Source organism: Carassius gibelio, chromosome A12 (assembly GCF_023724105.1).
Source record: "Carassius gibelio isolate Cgi1373 ecotype wild population from Czech Republic chromosome A12, carGib1.2-hapl.c, whole genome shotgun sequence".
Classification (NCBI taxonomy): domain Eukaryota; kingdom Metazoa; phylum Chordata; class Actinopteri; order Cypriniformes; family Cyprinidae; genus Carassius; species Carassius gibelio.
Window position 1 is genome coordinate 15,389,548 of NC_068382.1, and position 20,640 is coordinate 15,410,187.

At 37.3% G+C, this 20,640-nt stretch overlaps 1 protein-coding gene across 3 annotated transcripts; it reads right to left on the minus strand.

Annotated features, from left to right (window-relative positions):
- Window positions 1–913: 913 nt before the first annotated feature.
- LOC128025261 (forkhead box protein N2) lies at window positions 914–20,207 on the minus strand. 3 transcript variants are annotated; one of them, XM_052611451.1, is made up of 7 exons: window positions 19,670–20,084; window positions 19,101–19,238; window positions 10,524–11,104; window positions 8,620–8,744; window positions 6,489–6,544; window positions 6,086–6,154; window positions 914–3,304 (listed from the first exon to the last, which is right to left on the minus strand). In XM_052611451.1, the coding sequence occupies exons 3-7, from the start codon at window positions 11,088–11,090 to the stop codon at window positions 2,940–2,942; spliced, it is 1,182 nt and encodes a 393-aa protein (XP_052467411.1). In that variant the 5' UTR covers window positions 11,091–11,104; window positions 19,101–19,238; window positions 19,670–20,084; the 3' UTR covers window positions 914–2,939. The 3 variants fall into 3 exon arrangements, with proteins under 3 accessions (XP_052467411.1, XP_052467412.1, XP_052467410.1); XM_052611452.1 differs by lacking the exons at window positions 19,101–19,238; window positions 19,670–20,084 and adding an exon at window positions 20,109–20,207; XM_052611450.1 differs by lacking the exon at window positions 19,101–19,238 and having other exon boundaries at window positions 19,670–20,082.
- Between the last annotated feature and the right edge of the window lie 433 nt (window positions 20,208–20,640).

The following is a 20,640-nucleotide window of genomic DNA, read 5'->3' on the forward strand; positions in this document are numbered from 1 at the left end:
CAGCAAACGTTGACAATTTTTAGACATACTGGATCAAAAATGCAATAAAGGCAGGGATTATTTCTTATGTTATATGGTACTGTTTGAAACATTATTCCATTTAATTTTCACTTACCATTTTTCAAAAAATAGCACTGAAGTGTATATTCCAGCAGTATTCATTTAGTAATTTATATGGACCATAGCAAGGCACACTTTTTATATTTAGTTGTATTTAAAATGTTTCTGTTTAATTAATTCAGTCCATCTTTTTATCCCCATTTCAAGAGAGCATCAAAACGGATGTTAGAGTCCATCATGGCAACGTGCATTGGTTACTCAGGAAAAGAGGTTCATGATTGTCTCAATTTACCCCATAGTGGCAGTCACAAGGAACTTTCGAAATGGTCTGAAGCAGCCATTACCTTCTGCCTATTTACCATGGAAAATAAATAATGAATATATGAATTTGAACAGAAGTATTAATAACCGTTCATTTTATAGAAATGGTGTTAAAAAAAATCTAATTCGAAACTTCCACATACACATATGAACCAGCCTCTACATTGGAAATTAATTACTTCAGGTCTCTTGTTTGTTTGAGAAAAAGCCATTTTACACTCTTAAATGACAGATGATATACCCAGACAGCACACTTACATTATAGAGATGTCTATTTGACATATCTGCATGACGTATTTTTATTTTTTTTTAAAGATTATTTCCTCATCTGGAATACAGTATATGTCTATAGGGCGTTTCCTATCGGATGTCAAATAGACATTTAGAAGAGGTCTTTAAAGAGGTTTATGATTTAAAATGTTTGTTAAACTGACATCTTATAGATCTATCAGATGTTTGTACACAGCAGATGCTTTCCAGATGAAGAGATCTTCAGCAGACATATGTGGGAAAGTGAACAACAAACACTAAATCAGTAAAAAGAAAAACTATTTTATTTATTTAATAACCGTATATAATGCAACAATTGCATATCTTTGGCAAAAATAAACTTTATAAACCTTTTATTAACAGAGGTTAGCTTACAAAATCAAAAAATCAGGTTCAGACTGCCACATATATATGGCAGAAGAACATGTCGAAATTGATGGCGAAGTGGCAACTCAGTTAGTGGACCTCATCTTAATAATAATAATAACAATAATTAATAGGCAGCTGTTTTTAGAATTGGCCTTAAATTCTAAAACTACTGCTCGGTCCCCCTCCCTGCATTAATACTTGCATTCTGTAATTAGCACTATGTACAGCTGGGAGGGTACTGATTGGCAGCCATGGTTAAAGTGACAGGGAAAGAGCTTCATAAGGATAGGCAGTTTTAAAGTAATCAACTCAAAACAGAAAGTTCAGGTTTGCCAGTGTTGGGGGGCAAAGGGCAGTTATACTTCACAATTTCACATGCCTGGGTATATAAAATCCTAATGTAGCCTCAAACGAACACTTAAAAACCTGATATTAAACAAACAAACATTCTAGATCACAGGGAACGCACAGCCAGGCAAGTTTTAAGAGCAGCAACTTTGGCAGTCTCAAAGGGGACAAAAAAAAAAAACACCACTTTGGGTTAAACATGGCCGGGAGTCAGAAGAGTTCTTAGTGGCACAATTCTCAGTTCACATCCAGTAGGCTCTCTCCCATTACTGTCATGCTCCTCAAATATACGGTCCACTCTCCCCAGCTTCACTTCCTGTGGTCCTTTCTCCCATGAACCGGACCATCCAGAAGCTTTAAAGAAGGGAGAATGTCTTTGTCTCTGCTTGCAGGCGCATTTACTGTGCAGTTCACATTGTCTCTGGTTTCATCTGAATCCCTGGGAACTCTCTGGAGGTCTGGAGCAGCACAGCGCCAGTTCAAAAGCAGCAATGGAACATGGCGATTCACAGAGCTCCCCCTGCTGGAGACTTTGTCACACAGTTTAAACCAAGAAAAAGATGAGCAGCAACAAAAAGGCCTGATTTGGGTAGAAGTGACCCAAAAAGTCAGAGCAGGAAGGGGAGAGATTGGCTCAAATCTTACAGTAGAGGTAAAGAGGTTCTTGTTTTGATTGGCCGCTAGTTAGTATGCTCCAAAAGCAAGCAATATGTGCATGGGCAATGATTCAATCAAGGCAGTTCACATGGAAAAGCACAAAACCTGATTATACAGACTGCTAGCATCTGAGAAACATTGTGGCTGATGTGCATGCAACAAAAGCTGTATCCTTCAAGCTGTTCTCCAGTCATAGTGGTCAGGATGGGGATGCAATACCGATCCAATCAGGATGCACGGGAGGAGCCACATGGTTTTGACATCATAACTGCGGCAGCAAAAGGCTCCCAGGGGCATGCCGTCACCAACACACGAGATATAAACAAGCAGTACAAAAATAAAATAATTACAGGTATTTAGGTCAACTAATTATTGCATTTCTTATTTTGTATCATGTTTACATTATGATCCAAAATCAATGGCACTTTCAAATTTCACTTTTTTAAGCAGTCTTTCCCTCTATAGTTGAGAAGCATGAGAGGTCTTGGGAGCTTTTAAAATCCATGCATTAATTTTCCATATAAATAAGTTTGTGTTGATTTAGAGGTGGAAGCATGCAAATCTTGAAGTTTTTTTTTTTTTTTTTTTTTTAACCAGTGTCTCTCTCTCTCTCTGTCTTTCTTTTATGATTAACATCTTCAAACTCTCTTACTGTTAAACTCAAATGATATGGGCCATTCATTCAAATCGGTTTCCTTTTTCTTTTCTTTTTTGTAGATAAAACCTTTTAGTATGGCTTTTCTCTCCTGTGTTTGTAGTATTGCCATGTTTGATGAGTGGACCAGAATGATATCCCAGTTAAAAAGACGAAAGGAAAGAAAACATCCCAACAATTCCACACAAGAAGGAAGATGCACCAAACCAGAAGAGAGAGGTTGGACAGGCCAGAGGATAGAGTTACAGAATCCTACTGATCATTTCCTACTGAGTTTCCTGCTCTTGCGTCTTGAGGCGACTAAACTTGTGCGAATACCAGCCAGGTGTAGGAGAGAGCCAGCTGCCTCCTTGAGCTCTTCATCCACATCTGGCCGACAATCTCTTCTGCTCCTCTTCCCTAAAAGTGGATCCTGCAGTGGGCTGTGTGGCCATTGGGCCTGGCCTTCTCTCTCCTGATCATGGTGCAGAGCCAGGCTGAAGTTGACCGGCTGTGACAGAGGCATCTGGCGAGGGCAGGGCGGGACAGGGGTGCTGCTGTAGTTGTGATCCTGCTTTGGATCTCGACTCACAACCACCAAGTCCCTTCGAGAGAGATCTATGGGTCCTTCTTGGTCATCTGGGTCTAAAACATCATAAGCAGAGTGATAACTGATGATCAGAGACAATATTATGAATAACAGTATGAACAAAACTATACGATACGGAACAAGTAATTTATACAGAAGCACAATAGTAGATACACATCCTACATTTATAATGTTCACATTTATATAAATATATTAATGTTCAGATTTTTCATTGAAATAACATTTTATCAAAATATTTTGCTTAAAAATGTGCTTACATAATTAATATTTGAGGATAATCCATTAAAAGTATTTAATTTATCATTTATTTTGATTATTAAAGTCAAATTTAATTATGTTCTTCTATTTGAATTAACACAATTTTTAGTTTATTATATTTGGAACTTGATAGAAACAAACCAAAAGAAATCGTTACACACACACACACACACAGTACAGTGGGGAAAATATATATTTGATCCTGTGCTAATTTAGTAACTTTGGCCATTTACAAAGAAATTAAGGTCATGTATTTTTTACGGTAGGTTTTTTTTTTTTTTTTTTTACTTATAAACAGAATACCCCCCCCCCCCCCCAAAAGAATCTAGAAAAAACACATCATATAAAGGTTAGAATTTGATTTGCATTTCAGTAAGTGAAACAAGTATTTGATCCCCAAGCAAAACATGATTTCGTATTGGTGCAGAAACCTTTGTTGGCAAGCAAAGAGGTAAGACGTTTTTTGTAGTTGGTCACCAGGCTTGCATACATCTCAGGAGGAATCTTTTTTCAGAAAAACAGCCCCAAAGCATAAGGTTCCCACCTCTGTGCTTGACTGTAGGGATGGTGTTCTTGGGGTCATAGTCAGCATTTCTCTCCCTCCAAACACGGCGAGTCGAGTTAATGCCAAAGAGCTCAATTTTGGGCTCATCTGACCACTTTCTCCCAAGTCTTCTCTGAATCATTTTGATGTTCTTTGGCAAATTTTAAACAGGCCTTTACAGGTGCCTTATTGAGCAAGGGGACCTTGCAGGCACTGCAGGATTTCAGTTCAATGCAGCATAGTGTGTTACCAATGTTTTGCTTGGTGACAGTGGTCCCAACTGCCTTACGATCATTAACAAGCTCCTCCCATGAATTTTGGAGCTGATCCCTTACCTTTTTCGTAATTATCTAGCTTTCAATATCTACAATCTTGTCTCCGACATCCTTTGACAGCTCTTTGGTCTTGCCCATGGTGGTGGGAGAGGTTTGAATGGAAGATACAGATTGTGTGGACAGGTCTTATACACCTAATGAGCCAACATTAGGAATAACTTCTTAAAGTTGCAGGACTTATCGTTCTTCACACATTGGCACGCAACCAGTCTTTAGGAGCCAGAATTCTTGCTGGTAGGTAGGGGATCAAATACTTATTTAGGCCCCATCACAACACAGAAACGGCACTTGTTAAAATTACAAATTACTTGCTTCTTGTGTCAGACCAAGGCCGCATCTCATTCCTAGTATTACTTGATCTTTGTGCTGCATTCGACATCATGATCATGACATACTCATAGATTTATTACAAATTTATACAGGTGTTCAAGGGTGGGTTTAAGTTGGTTTAGAATAGATCTTCCCTGTATAATCGCTATCACTTTGTTGATTTAAACAAGTAGTCATCTCAATTATAAACAGTAAAGTATAGAGTGCCACAAGGATCTGTCCTAGTTCCTCTGCTATTTTCAATATACATGTTTACTCCTTGGTAATATTATTTAAAAACAAATACGGAATTAGTTTCCATTGTTAAGCTAATTATACTCAAATATATACATCACAACAATACCAGATTAAAATTCTAAATTATCTAAGCTAAAGGAGTGTATAATGTTTTTAAAAGATTAGATGAACAATATGTTTTTACTATTAAATTCGGATAAGACAGAGATATTACTTATTGGACCAAAAAAACAGTACACAGAATTTCTTGGATTAAAATTTTCAACTAGATGCGTGTACTAGTTGATGCGTGTACTCAAAAATCTGGGTCAAAATCTGGGTGTTATATTAAACAGCAACTTGTCTTTTGAAAATCATATTTCCCATGTTACAAAAACAGCATTCATCCATTTTAGAAACTGCCAATGGCTCTCAAACTTTGGAACAGTTTTTCTGATGACATTTGTGGTTCAGACACATTCTGTCTGTTTAAATCTAGGTTAAACACACATCTCTTTGGCCAAGCATTCAAATAATGCATCTTACAATGTACTGCAGTTATAACTGATCAAATGCACATTATTATTACTTAGCTTGGGTTGAACAAATCATTTTGGCTTGGTCGGAACAGCAGCTATGCTAATTATGTCTCAATTTGTTTATCTGTTTCTAACTAGGAGTTAAAACAATTTTCAGTCTGGATCCAGCACTTACAAAGACCTGAGATGACCAAACACCTGAGAAGCAATGATGCAGTTTCATTACCTCAGTCTATTTCATATGAAATTATTTTAATATGCAGCGACAATAAAGTGCTAAAGATTTTTTTTATTATTAACACCAATGTTGAAAACAGTTTTGCTTATATTATATAATAAAATAAAGCAATACTCTAAAGAACAGCCTTTCTTTGAAATACAAATGTAACAAATAGATTGTTCTAAAACTATTTTTAATTGGTTGATCCGTTTAAAGCCAATAAACACATACACGTGATTGCTGTGATTATGTGAACAAGTACCTAGATGCATATCTTGATTAAAATAAACCTGATGTAAAACATGAATAAAAAGAAGGGACAAACAAAATAAGACAAAAATTATGTGTTGGTATATGTGATGGTGTTTTCTTACATGAGTCTATGTTCTGCTCAAAGGCAGATTTTAACAGCATCATGGCAGTGGCAGCATCAAAATCACATTCTGTAAAGAGAAAGAAATGTTTGATGCAAACAAGTATCGACTACGTGATGTGTTTGTGTGTGTGTTTAAGTGAATGAGTCACTTCCACCCAGGAGCGAAAAAGTCTCTCTCTAATTTCGAAGTACCAGTGCCTTTGTTGTCAAGGTTACCAAATACAGGAAAGAGATGGCATCTATGTGCACAGTTTAGAAGCACCAAGTATGGGGCGAGAGGAACACAATGAGTTGAGATGAGTGGTAGGCTTCATTGTGTGATGATACGTCTAATAATGGTGTGAAAAAGATGTGACCAGGTCATAGATTTTTTCCGATCAGGCTTGATTAAGTATACTAACCTTTTAGGGCACAGCCCTGCTCTGATGTGAAAAGATGATGAGGAGGAGACGAGGCACTATAGAAGAGAGAGAAAGCATGAGAAGATAATTAACAAATCTTGAGTAAAGACAAATATGATTAAAGGATGAATATGCAACAAAACTAAAGAATGTCACATTTTATTATTAGGCCTTTAGACACACACCCGTTTTACCAAATAAAAAGGACAGCACTTTTACAGTTCATCCCACAATTTAATCTGAGCATAAGTATTGGAAAGGTTGAATTTGAGGCAGATATAAAAGATTAAAAGCTAATATTTAGTTGCAAATTCCTTGCATGCAATCAGAGCAGTGAGTTTGCAACCCATAGACATAACCAGACTCTGCAGCCAATTCCAACTGTTGCTTGTTTTGAGGAGTTTCTGTCTCTAGTCTTTGTCCTGATCCAATATGAAGTGCTTTCTAATCAGTTTGGTGGCATTTTCTTGAATATTGGTAGCCAAGAGGATCTTGTATCCTTCCAAATTCATACTGCTACTACCATCATACATTAAGTCATCATTAAAATGAAGAGGTCCTGTTCTAGAGATGCATGTCCATGCAATGACACCACCTCCACCACGCTTTACAGATGAGGTTGTATGCTTAAGATCATTTGCAGTTCCCTTTTTTCTCCACACTTTTGCTTTCCAATCACTTAGATAAAGGTTAATCTTTGTCTCATCGGTCCATCAACTCATTTCCAAAACTCTACTGGCTCACATTTTTGAAGAATCTTGCCTTTCTATCTTTGGTCCTGATCAGAGGTTTGCATCTTGCTGTGTAGCTTCTGTAATTCTGTGTCAAATTCTTCTGCGGACTGTATATTGACAGAGCATCACCCCAGCTTTCTGGAGGTTGTTGGAGATTTTACAGACATGTATTTTAGGGTTCATTTTCACAGCTTTTATGATTTTTCTGTCATCAACTACTTGGTTGCTGATGTTGCAGATAGTTTCCAAAGTCTTCATTTCTCCATGCCCTTTTTCCTATAGTTCTAATTGACCTCCTATTTTCTTTTAGCATCCAAATTGCTTGCTTTTCTTTCAGAGTTGGCTTCCTCGTCTTCATCCTGGTTTGTGTGTGTCATCATTGAATGCAAGACTTAGAATGCAGAAGCAATGGATATAACAGATAAGACACATTCCCTGCTTTTAATATCTGAAGAATAAATGCAACAGGACACAGCTGAACACATATAAGGCCTGTGAGGCAATTGTTCCAATACTTATGCTCACATCAGAAACTCAAAGTGCTGATCTTAGCTGGTAAAACATCAGTATGTTGGGTTGAATCACCCAGTAATAAAACAGATTTGTTAAATATCTTTTCATTCATTATATATATTATACAGTATATATATATATATTATAACCATTATTTATTTACATATTTGTGTACCATATTTAAAATAAATTACATAAATAGCAATATTATTTTAAAAAGACCAATTTTCACTATTAACTAGTTGCTTATTAGCATGTATAATACTAGCATATTGGCTGTTTATTGTTACATAAAAAGCACATATTAATGACTTTTTCTGCATGACTACATTTTAAATCCCTACCCAATACCTTAAGTTAACAACTACCTTAGTATATATAAATAAACGGCAAATTAGGAGTTTGAGGAAAAATGAATAGCAATACAATGCAAATAAAAAATAAAAAAAACTGTCTAAAGTACTTCTTAAAATTTGTGTTAATGAATTTAAATTAAACTGTTTGATTCAAAAGCCAATCCATTCACAATCAGTTTAAAGATTTACTATATTATAAATACATAGGAAAAACAACATATAAGACAACTAATACACCCACCTTTGACCGCAGCTGAATATACATTTCATATAAATGCAAAAAGCTGGACTATTTTTGGTAACTAACCCACATTAAACATAAGCGAAGTATCGTGACACATCAAAACTAATTCGCTCCCATTATGTTCAACAAAGCTGTCTACACTGGAAGTGCTTGTCTGTGACCGTTCATAGAGTAAATCACTGAAATCCTAGCAAGCAGTATGCTTACTATCCTAGTAAGACGACTGAAACCTGGATAAATGTCAGAATTATCCATTTGTCACATAATCAGGCCAGTGTTTTTACCTAGGAGGGGATGCGGGGGGAGTGCAGAAGACATGTGCATTCGGGAAGTGCTGTTTCTTCAGGGCTTGCATCAGCATGGGCCGGAACTCAGGGTGAACACACCACAGAGAGCCTTTCCCATTGGTCTAGAAGGGGCAGAGAGGGGAGGAGTCAGAACCGCAAGAAGCAAGCATGAAATCAGCATGCTGGGGTGAGGAGAAAGCTCAGGTTAAATTGACAACAGGACCATCTGGCTCTCTCTATGTCCACTGCGCATAAGCACATCATACATTAGCTGCAAATGATTATTTTAAACCATCATGAAGCTATAATGACCACATGGGAAGCATGTGTAACGGTGGCTCCTATAGTGTTTGCATGGGAGTATTTGTGTGTGAGAATAAAGGACTCATCACCCTTTGTCTGAGGTGTGGTCCTGCAGGGGGAATATGACCTTGACTCGCTTCACTAGCAGTGCTCATAAACAGGAAAGAGGAAACATTGCCATGGTAACAGACACCAGGGCTGAGACATATGAAACCCACAGATTCACACAATGTCACACATTAATGAAACATACTGTCCGCACCATTCCATAAATCATTTTGCCATCTACGGTCCGCGTATAAGAAATGAAAACATCTGCCTCAGTTCATTTAACTGGCTGTGTGCTCTGCTTTGAACACATCGGGTTTTAAAAAAGCCCTAAAGCATTATCCCTCTTGACAACCCTGTTAGTACACTGCAATCAGTCGTGCACTTCTTTATACACTGACCCAGTTAGTTAAACGTCTGAGCGAGTGCTCTGAAGCAATGTTGTGTGAACTGCTCTTCAGAAAAAGAAGGTGTTCTAATTTATTACAAGGCTCACTGGAATACTTGATTCTGATTGGTCAGTTGCAGCTTTCTGAGGTCAGAGAGTTTTTTTCTGTAATGGCCACCGAACTGCATTTGAGCGTTGTCTCACTGTGATAGTTTCATGTCTGTTGTAGCACTATGCGGTCACACATAAAAAAATAACTTTAACTCCATTTATTTAATTATTTTAGAGATAAATTACAGTAAGTCCTTTATGCAAAAACTTCTGGCTGACAATGGCTTGCCGAAAATTATTTTATGCAATTTATGGATTATGGCCAATTACCAATACATTGCTAATATTAAAATACTCTTAAAATATATATTTGTCTTGTATATTAAGAATTAAAAAACTAAAATTAATCAATTCAAATGCTACTAGTAAAGGCATTAGAAAATTGTAAAAAATTAATACATTATAAAATATATATACCTTTGCTAAAGGTTACATTTAACAAAAAGCAAAAGCACCAAAATGTTAATAAAAAAAAGAATGAAATCAGTGTTTACAAGGGTTTTATTTTAGTATTATTTATATACAATTATGATATTTATTAATATTTTGAATTTGCTTTTATTTCTATATTTCGGTTTTTATTTTAGTTTTGGTAATTTTGTTGTTTTTATTAGCTTTTTAAAAATATTTATATTCAGAATTAATTCAGTTTTAGTTCATCAAATTAAACTCATTCTATTTCAGTTAGTTGCCAAGAGAATCTTTCAGGTTTTTATTCTTATATTTACTTTATTTTAATATTATTTTTCAATTTTACTTTTTAACTTAATTTAAATTTATGAATTATTTTAAATACTTTTACATTTAGTTAACAATTAGAACTCTGGTCCACAATTAAATATGCAATAATGACTGGAGAGAAAAAAAAGACAATACAAACTGTAATACTGACAACCATTATGGTTATGTATTACAATTCAAATTATGGACATATCCCTACTTGATACATATAGTGCATCCATTCCCTGTCTGCATTTATTACATGTTTTATTTGTTAATGACTGGCTGAATGTCATGGACATGAGAATGTAAATTTTTATTACATTCTTACCTTTCCTATGCTTCGCTCTACTTTGCGGAAGCACTTGTTTAGGGACAGGTTGTGGCGCACTGAGTTCTTCCAGCCAGTGGGGGCACTAGAGAAATATGGAAAATGTTTGAGGATCCAGCCATAGATGTCCTTCACTGGGAGAGATTTGCTGGGCGACTGCTCAATAGCCATGTATATCAGTAAGGAGAAAGAGAAGGGAGGCTTTGACTTGTAAGGATCTCTCTCGCTTCCCGGAGAGACAGAGGAGGTGGACGAGGTGGTGTTGCTGTGAGGCGACCCACCGCCTCCCTCGATGTCAAACAGCGGGCTGTTGGTGGGCTGCGGCTCGCCTCCGAGCGTGAAGTTCTGCAGCAAGTTCTCATGAAGCCAGTTCAAGTTGGTTAGTTCATCATCTTCAGACTCACCCGCAACCACACTCAATACTCCAGCCCGACCAATCTGATCCAGACTGGTAGCCATGGGACTGGAAGCACTCTCTGCTTCAGGAAGAGTCCCAGCTCCACACACACCCTGTGCTCCAGGAGATTCGGCTTTCTTATCTGGAGACATCCCGATTATCGGACCCATCAAACCTGGAGGGTCTGTGGAAGTGAAGGGTATTGGAGAGATCAGAAAGTGTGCACTGGTTACTACAACTGTCAAATCACAAATAAATCATTAATGAAACATTTGTAAATTCAGTTTAGGTAATAGATCATTTCAGGTGATAAATTAAACCAGTCATAGTAATGCATTTAAAAGTCTTAGTTTTTCCGACTTGTTTTAGCCCTTATCTCAGTGCCTGCACCATTTCTCTTGAGAGAATTAAGAGGCCCTTTAAAACGGAGTTAAGGGCCTCCTAGATGTCTACTGAAGTGTCTGAGAACCATGAGCCTCATCTTTAAGATGATACCACACCAGAACAACCAAAGTGTGTACTCTAGGGGTCTTAGACAATCATTGTTAACAGCTCCACGTAATAAGACAGACAAAGATAAAGAGGATAAGTGATGGTGGCTCCGTACAGCTTGAAGAAACTCACAGAGATCAATCAGAAATCTACCTGCCACAGACTAAGTGACCGGCTTTAATGGACAGCCATGGAAAGCACACAGAATATTTATAAATAAATCATCAGGCATCAGCTCAAGTAAAAGAGGGCTGAGTGCCTAGGAGAGTGAAGCTTTCTCTGCCTACTATTATATCCACTGCCATGGAAACCATACAGTCCATCAATAAATAAATAATCACATAAAGTGCTGCTCTGAATCATTCTCTCTCCCACTCTGGTGAATAGAGTGAAGGGCACAGGGAGGGGGTTCCACTTCCTCTTTCAGGCCATTCAAAACACCCCAGACACAAATAAACACCTTCCTCTATACATGAGTACTGTAACAAAAGGTGTCAACAAAAAACAGCTTTTCCACAAAGTTGAAGCGATAGTTCACTCCAAAACAACGACTGTGATCATTTACCAATGCCCGTGTCGTTCCAAACCCGTTTGACTTTCTTTATCTGTGAAACGCAAAAGGAGATGCTTTGAAGAATATTCATGCTGTGCTTTTCCATACAATGATAAGAGATTGGAAACCAAAGGCCATCCAATTGCAAAAAGGGGAAAATCAGATCAAAATTTAAGCCATTATTCCCTGAAAATGCTTTCTGTTTGTGTTCAACATTTGTGTTTATAAATGTACGAAAGCCATTTTTGTTTGAGGATGATTAAATGATAATTTAGCTGAAATTAGGGCTGCATGATATCTTTTGAAGGGAAAGTCGTGGCCTAGTGGTTAGAGAGTCTGACTCCGAACCCTAGGGTTTTGAGTTCGAGTCTCGGGCCGGCAATACCACGTCTTAGGTGCCCTTGAGCAAGGCACCGAACCCCCAATTGCTCCCCGGGTGCCGCAGCATAAATGGCTGCCCACTGCTCTGGGTGTTTGTTCACTGCTGTGTGTGTGCACTTCGGATGGGTTAAATGCAGAGCACAAATTCTGAGTATGGGTCACCATACTTGGCTGTACGTCACGGCACTTAAAAAAAATAAATCATTATCCTGATATGGCCTACTGCGTGAAAAATAGATGAATAAATATTACAATATTAAAATATATCCACTGTGATTTCAGAGATACTGTGTCTCAGTGTGCACAAGAACATAGTACCACACTTCACTCTGAAACCAATTTTTTTTTAAATTGAGATTTATGCATCATATGAAAGCTGAATAAATAAGCTTTCCATTGATGTATGGATAGGACAATATTTGGCCAAGATACAAATATTTGAAAGTACTGAGAAAATCACCTTTAAAGTTGTCCAAATGATGTTCTTAGGAATGCATATTACTAATCAAAAATTAAGTTTTAATATATATACAGTAGGACATTTACTAAATATCTTCATGGAACATGATCTTTACTTAATATCCTAATGATTTTTGGCGTGAAAGAAAAATGGATAATTTTGACCCATTCACTGTATTTTTGGCTATTGCTACAAATATACCGCAGTGACTTAAGACTGGTTTTGTGGTCGAGGGCCACATTTATGTATTTGCTGGTAATCCAAAAAAATAAAAGCTCAATGGTTTAAAGATTGAAAATGAAGAAATTAACAAATATTATTGCGATTTTACAGCTGTAATTAAAGCTAATCAAATATACTTTATTTTTTATTGTACAGTACAACAGCATTACTGCAATACATTTATTCTTTTGTTTAATATTAACATTAACATTTTTGTATGTATGTTTTGAACTACAGAAAGATGGAAAAACAAATAAATAAATAACAATGAGATTTTTTCCAAATATTCTGCAGCCCTGTAATCAAACCAATTTTAACCGATTTTAAAACCATGGGACAGAACAGACAAATAAGGCTTAAAAATCAGCCTTAAAATCTTCCAAGTGTGTAGTCAGCCTTAGCAAGACAAATCTAACTCCCTCCAACAGGCTCCTCAGCACATCACCTCGCCATCTGTCCACACAGACAGACACTTAACCACTCTTAGTCTTAACTACTTCAAATAAAAATATGCCCAAACTAACAGACTATGAGTAAACTTTGGTCAATGGGATGGGCAGCTTTGAAATACAACTAAGTACCCTTTTAATTCCCTAGGCCCTCTGGGAAACCTTTGGCATATATTTAATGTCACTGATTGGCATTACAGATCTTCTCTTCCACACTGTGATGGAGAAGTCCGGCATACATCACCAGAAAGAAGTCTGCCATTTCAGATTGAGTCATGGTATTTTAATGGTATTAAAAAATGTACTATGTATTGTATTGTTTACAATAAGATAAACATTTAGGACATAGGGACGATTTTCATTTCACACTGACAACAATAAATTAGCTATGAGCTAACTTGAAGGAAATAATAATTATTAGTGATTCTAAAGTGGAATGTAACTCCCGCACCTTTCAAGGCTTGTTGAGGAGTGATGCTAATGTTCTTCACCATGGATAGATTATAAAACAGGTGAAAAATCCCATAAACATGCATTGAAATATGCACTCAAGCCATTTCAGAGATTTGGAGGTGGGCTCTATCAACTTGGGCTGAAAGCAAACACCTAACAAGACTTTAAAAATCACTCTGAACACCCTAGCAACTGACTAAAAAACACTGAGGACTCCTTAGCAAATACACAGCAACGTCCTATAAAATTCACTAAAGCAGAGAAGCACCTTTTGCATGCACCATATTTTCCTCAAAAACTGATTATTACAAAGAACAACCGCCATTCACAAACTAATTTCCATCAAAATTTGAAGAAGGATTTAAATTAGTATTGAACTGCTGATGTTTGCAGAACAGAGCACGGGGAAGAGCATGTTCATCTGTAATAAAACAGTTGGAGATGGAGATCAAGGGATCTTCTGTGTGTTTAAGGATGCTTAGACAGCCGTTTGAATTGGAGGTTTCTCCTTAAAACCAAGCTGTTTTCCATTCTGATTCCTGTAGTGGTTGGTATTGGTCTGTCAAGTATCATGACTCAAAAGCTCCCAGTGCATCTCCACTGATTTGTGAAAGCTGATCTAAAAGCCCAGCAGGAAGGTCACCTAGCCCTATTAGAAACAGCAAGAGATTAACTGCTGTTTTACTTTTAACCCAAAACCAGGTATTCTCTTTGATGTCAAGGAGAAATATGACAGAGACTTATGAATTTAGTTCCAGTCACAATAAGCTCTAAGAAACCATAAAACAAATCACACAATACAAAGAGCCCGTTGTTGTCAGTTAGTTTGGGGCTAGTTTTCTCCACATTTCCGAAGCACGTTCCAAAGCTAAAGCTTCTTAAACACATTCATATGCTGCAAGCTTGAAAGCCGCAATCCACAGTGGTAAAGACACCACATGAACTGTGCCTGAGTTTGTTTCATATCACCTTCCATTTTAAATATTCAGTTCAAAACTTAAATCAGAAAAATGTTTTCAATTTCCTGATCAATGTAAGCAGAGTCCATTAAAACTTGCAAATTTTATGAACAAATGCATTCCTAAATTTTAAAAATGCTTCCCATTTGTTAAATTCTTAACATTATGTAAAACTTGTTTACTTAATATTCCAAAAACTCTCCCAATAATTTGTCTGCAAAGGCTCTAATTAATCTCTAATGCAGCGGTTTAGAAACAAGTCCATTTGGCATTCTTTTCTCTTTCTGATTCAGGCTTTCAACAATTTGGTGCTTTTGTGACAAAATATTGTTGCTAAAATGGAACACATAGCTTTAACTCTAGACTTGAATTTTCTGACAATCTGTGAATGAATGCTATGCCAATTAAATGTATTTTTACACCCCTTCAGCACTTTATGCAAGTTGTGTAATGTGGAGTTTTATAACGTTTCAAAAAGAAGTCACTTATGCTCACTAATCCTCACTAAGTATTAAAAAAATGTATGCTAGGTGATAATAACAGGAGCAAATATTTTGTATTTGTTATTTATCATCCAAATTCTCAGTGTACAGTAGATGCATATTACAACTGAATGTCTCTTGTATTAAAGGAGAATTCTGATTTGTTGTATCATTCACTTGCAATGAAGATACAGAAGCAACAGAATTCTTCACCAAAAAAAGTGAATAATCCCTAATAGTTTTTTTATTTTATTCAAGATGACAATAAAATTTGCAATTTGGCTGCATTGATTGATGTCTTTATCAATAAAATAATATAAATGTATAAAATCAGTTTTTTTTTGCACAGTGTGTGAGTTTAAAGGGGACATATGATGCGATTTCAATCTTTCCTTGCTCTTTGGAGTGTTACAAGCTCTAGGTGAATAAAGAAGATCTGTAAAGTAGCAAAGACTAAAGACTCGTATCTAAAGCGATATTCTCTATCAAAGTTAAGACTCTACCACGCCCCCCTAAAATGGCTCATTCAAACACGCCCCACATGTCTACATCACTATGTGGAAATACTTGCGTTATGCCTCACAAATGTTCACGCATAGAAAGAAGGCGTGGTTTCAGTAACCACAGTTAGTGTTGAAGCAGTCGTGTCAGGGAGATACAGTGTGTTTCTAGGCCAAAAGCAAAAGCACTTTATTTGGCCTTCCGAAAGTAGATTTATTTAGGAATCTTTAAGATTACTTACAACAGAACAGCAATGCATTTTATGGACGACCATTTCGTGAACTAGGAGAGGAGGTCATTCTGACTTTGCTACGACAATCTGGCACTTCAGAATCAACTACTGGAAGTATGTTTTGTTATTAATTTAAGTATCTGCTATTGAATGTTCAAATGCAGAGTTTTGCATGTTGCGAGCGTGTGTGTGTGTGTGTGAGAGAGAGAGACTGGTTCACAAAGCGGAGTCAGCTGTGTTTGTAACGTGAATCTGTTCCCCTTCCAGGCTTGAACTGATGGTAAAACTAAGGACATTATTAACTGTCTTTACATTTATTTTGAAAGATGAAGCTCGCGATTAGGGAAATGGGCGTTACATTTCTGACGAGTGCTTGCGATGTTCGACCAATCACAATGCACTGGGTCAGCTGGCCTATCAAAGCAGACTGTGCTTTTCAGCAGGAGGGACTTTGTAATAAATGACGTGTTTGAGAGAAGCGGGTCATGGAAAACCTACAATAATGTACAGTATTTGAAAAATTTGTTTTTTGAACGTTAAAGCATGTCAAAATATTCTGTTATACCAAATAAACAAAACAATGATCTTTAAAAAAGCATTATATGACACATTTAAATGACTGTTTTGCTGCATTTCTCATTTCTTCAGCTTTTTTGGGACAGCAACTGCATACACCAAAGAGCCAGATCTCATCATCTCAGATCAAAAAAACACAAATGAACCCTAAGTGTCAAAAAAAGAGAGCTGTAACTTTTAGAAATGTATACCGTATTCATATAGTCCTGACTCCTGAAACAGACACCTACACATCAATATAAGATATGAGCAGGGTTAATGTTTCTTAGAGCTTTACATGCTAGTGGCATTAAAGCATTCATACACACAAGCCGGCCGCCACACAATCCTCACAGCATGCTGTCTGGACTTGATCCCATGTCATTGTCACACCCTAAAGTCTCAATTAAACACACCCTCTTTATTCACACAGGAGTGAAAAACACAATGGAGGCTATCGTGACCAGAATGACACAGGCTATGGTACTGGGGGGCGAGCTCTCCTCATCAAGGCACTGGCTGATATTAGCATCACTGTCAATGGATAGATAGAGTGGCCCTAACTGCCTACTGACTTCAACCTTTCAGAAAGGAGGTGAAGGTTACTAAACAAAAATCTGAGAACACAATGTTGAGTGGGGGGTTGGGGTGGGAGTGAGATCTGACATGGTCCAGACAAACAAAAAAAAAAAAAAAAAAAAAAAGCACACATTTGCACATCTGAAATCCAGAGCAGTCGCCTATATTTGATTACCACGCCCCGGTGTCACCATGTAGCCATGGCAACAACAGCATTATAGCCTCCTGGGGACGCGAGTTGAGCCTCCTGGTCTAACGCTGAGGGCATCAAGGAACAAAAAGAGGCTAACAGCAGATTGGAGCTGGAGGTATAATGAGAGGATGGAAAGAGGGGTCATTACAAGCCGCATAAAAGCTTGGACATGAGCTTTTCAAACTGAGTTAGGACAAATTGATGAGTTTTACTAAAAAATAAAACCTCTATATTGAGCATTTAACTTGCATAATAAAGTATGCTCAACTGTCTTTGGAGGAAAGCAACTGCATGTTCTTTAACATGTTATACCACTCAACCAGGAAGGGTTGCCAAACGTAAATTTGTGGTTTTAATAAGACGAAACTTTATGTTTTTTTTTAAACCCCTCTTGCAGTGAAAATGAAGAATTTACACAGTCTAGGGTGCTTTTGTGTTTCTTTCTTGATAGTTTTTTACTATTGATTAAATTACTGTTGACTTCTTAAGTATATATACGTTCCTCCTTTATTTAGTTTTTTTATTTAAAATAATAAAATTAGTATTTGGCTGCTAGGTTTAACCAGGTGTATGTTTTTTATAAATAAAATAATAGAATATATATTTATAAAATAAAGCAAAAACTTTTTTTTTAACACGCACACGTTTTATTTATTTAAATGTTCAAATTTGAACCTTGCACACTGTATGAGTTTAAATGACTGTTTTGGCTGCATTTCTAACTTCTTCAGCTTTAGAGGGACAGCAACTGCATACAGCCAAGAGCCAGATCTTATCTATCATAGTGAGAGTCATAATGAGACTAATTAATTTCCCATTTAATGCCAGGAGAGAAGCAATAAGCAAGGGATCATTTGCTGTGTCCTACAAAAGCCCTCAAGAGAAAACAGCACTGCACAGACACTATTGCCATTCACTACATTAGCTCAGGATTCGGTACTAATGAAGTCTCTGCAGGCAGTTGTGCCCTTTCAGATGTTGCTAGCTATGCATCTGAACCCTGTAGACTGTGGACGCAGATAATGAAATACAGCAAATAAAAGCGCATACATGACAACCCTGTTAACAACACAGAAACCCTTTTCGCTGCCTACACAACATGACCTGAATGAGACTACAGTCTAAAGTGCAAATGTAGACAGCAGAACTAAATAACGTGCTCATGTGACACACTGCTCAAGAGTTGTGTTACCAGTCCCCAGCTCTTCCCCAAGTACAGCTATGCGTTCACTCGGACCACGTGTCAATGTCACTCAGACGTTATCTACCGCCGGAAATAATGAGTGCACGTCCACGTCAGAACATCCCATTTCATCAACAAGTCACGAGCAAAACTATCACCAGTCCATTGCTTTCGATCTCAACGAATACGTATGTACAACCACAAGTGATAAGCAAAACAAAGAGATAAAAGAACAGCACCCAACCTCACATCTCGTGTTACATAGTTGCCCTAGATTCTCACTACTCGCCACAACTGAATGTATATTTGTAACCTTTAACTGTAACCTTCAGCATTACTCTGCTGTTATAGTCGACTATCGCGCGTTCGAATAACGTTCTATTCGAATGTTTTTCTTATTTGAAAGTTCCGATTTTAAAAGCACTTTCACGACAACTTGACGTTTGAATTGTAAATTTATTTAGAAAACATTTTATGACTACATACCTGTCGTGCTCGTGCGTTCTGAAACTTCCGCTGATAATGTCAGAAGAATGCTGGCCAGTCTTCAGAACGAGGATCTTCAGTTAGCGACAAGCTAATGCGTGGCTTTAAAGCAAATCTTCGCGGCAAGCTTCGACAGAACTAACGACATAAAACAGCGAAGAAAAAGTCCTTGGATATATATTTTTGTTGTTGTTTTAGTATTCCTTCAGGAAAAGTGTACTATGACTGGAATGTGGTTGGTTTATGGTCTCGTGTCAACTCGACGGCAAACGCACGCATTTTACTCAACTAAGTTAGCTAGGAAAGATCACATGGTCTAAAATGTTAATAAATGTATTCTGGAAATAAAACAGACGAGTGTATATTTCAATAAGAAAAATGAATAACAAAAATATTCTTACAAAAAAACGTAAACATCACAATTAGGCAGCTCAATGGCTTGTTATTGGCTAGATGTTTTTTTTCACGAGACACGTTTCATATTTGTCATCTGATTAAAAACGTGCCGACACATAATATTCCCTTCAAATTAACAGTATTATAAATAACACCCACAAGCTTTTACTTACATTCGTGCTTTCTACTGTCGCGTCCGACGACAAAAGCTCCCGTGCTTTCATGCGGTAGCCTTTCGCTCGCGGTGTGTCAAAAGATCAGCAGCTGCTTCCTCCGTCCACGCAGCGCGGAGATCACGCCTCACAGCAACGCTTCCGTACCCCCCCTACCGTCGCCAAGGCAACAGGGCTACATCAGCCAATCACACCCCCAGCTCGCCGATATCCCCCTTGACAACTGCCGCATCGCCATAGCACTTTTTTAGCAAACCTAAGCAATCGTGTTTAGCATGCGCTCCGCGTTGCACCACGTTATTCATTCGCTCGTGAGAGATTCGCGTCGAAAAACTCGATGTTATTTCAAAGGAGAGTCTAGACCCGCTGGTGTAGATTTAAATATTTTGACGTCATAATCCCATTGAGTATTTGCTTCATATTTAATAGGTTTACTAACTTCGACGGCGTTTGACCAGCAGCCAGTTTACGCTGGAGACGAGGTCAGATGATGTTGCGTCATTATTGGGGGAGTCCCGGATGCTCGTCGTCCAATCGCAGGCTCTTTAGCAATGTAAACTAGAGGTACTTAAACATTACCAACTTATATATACGTATCGTGCTCCAATGAGATTTTAAACTGTCTGGAAAGTCAGGAGTATGACCATAAGTATATTATTTTACTTTTTATTATTTTTTGTTCCATCTGGTAATTATTTAACTATTTCATGCTGAAATATTTAGCCTTTTCGTGCTTTGTTTCTATTCTAAATACAGCCATAATCAGTTAATAACAACAAAATACGCTTGTGATGTTTTAATGGTAATTTATAATGTTTTGTATTGGTTCTGACAAGGAAACAGTTTTAATACCAAATCAAATCTAGCAGTTTTGCAGCAGAAGAGTAAATATCCTTGAATCTATAGGGGTTAATTTAAGTTACAAATAACCCCTATAGATTCAAGGATTAAATTAGCCTTAAATGCAGGCA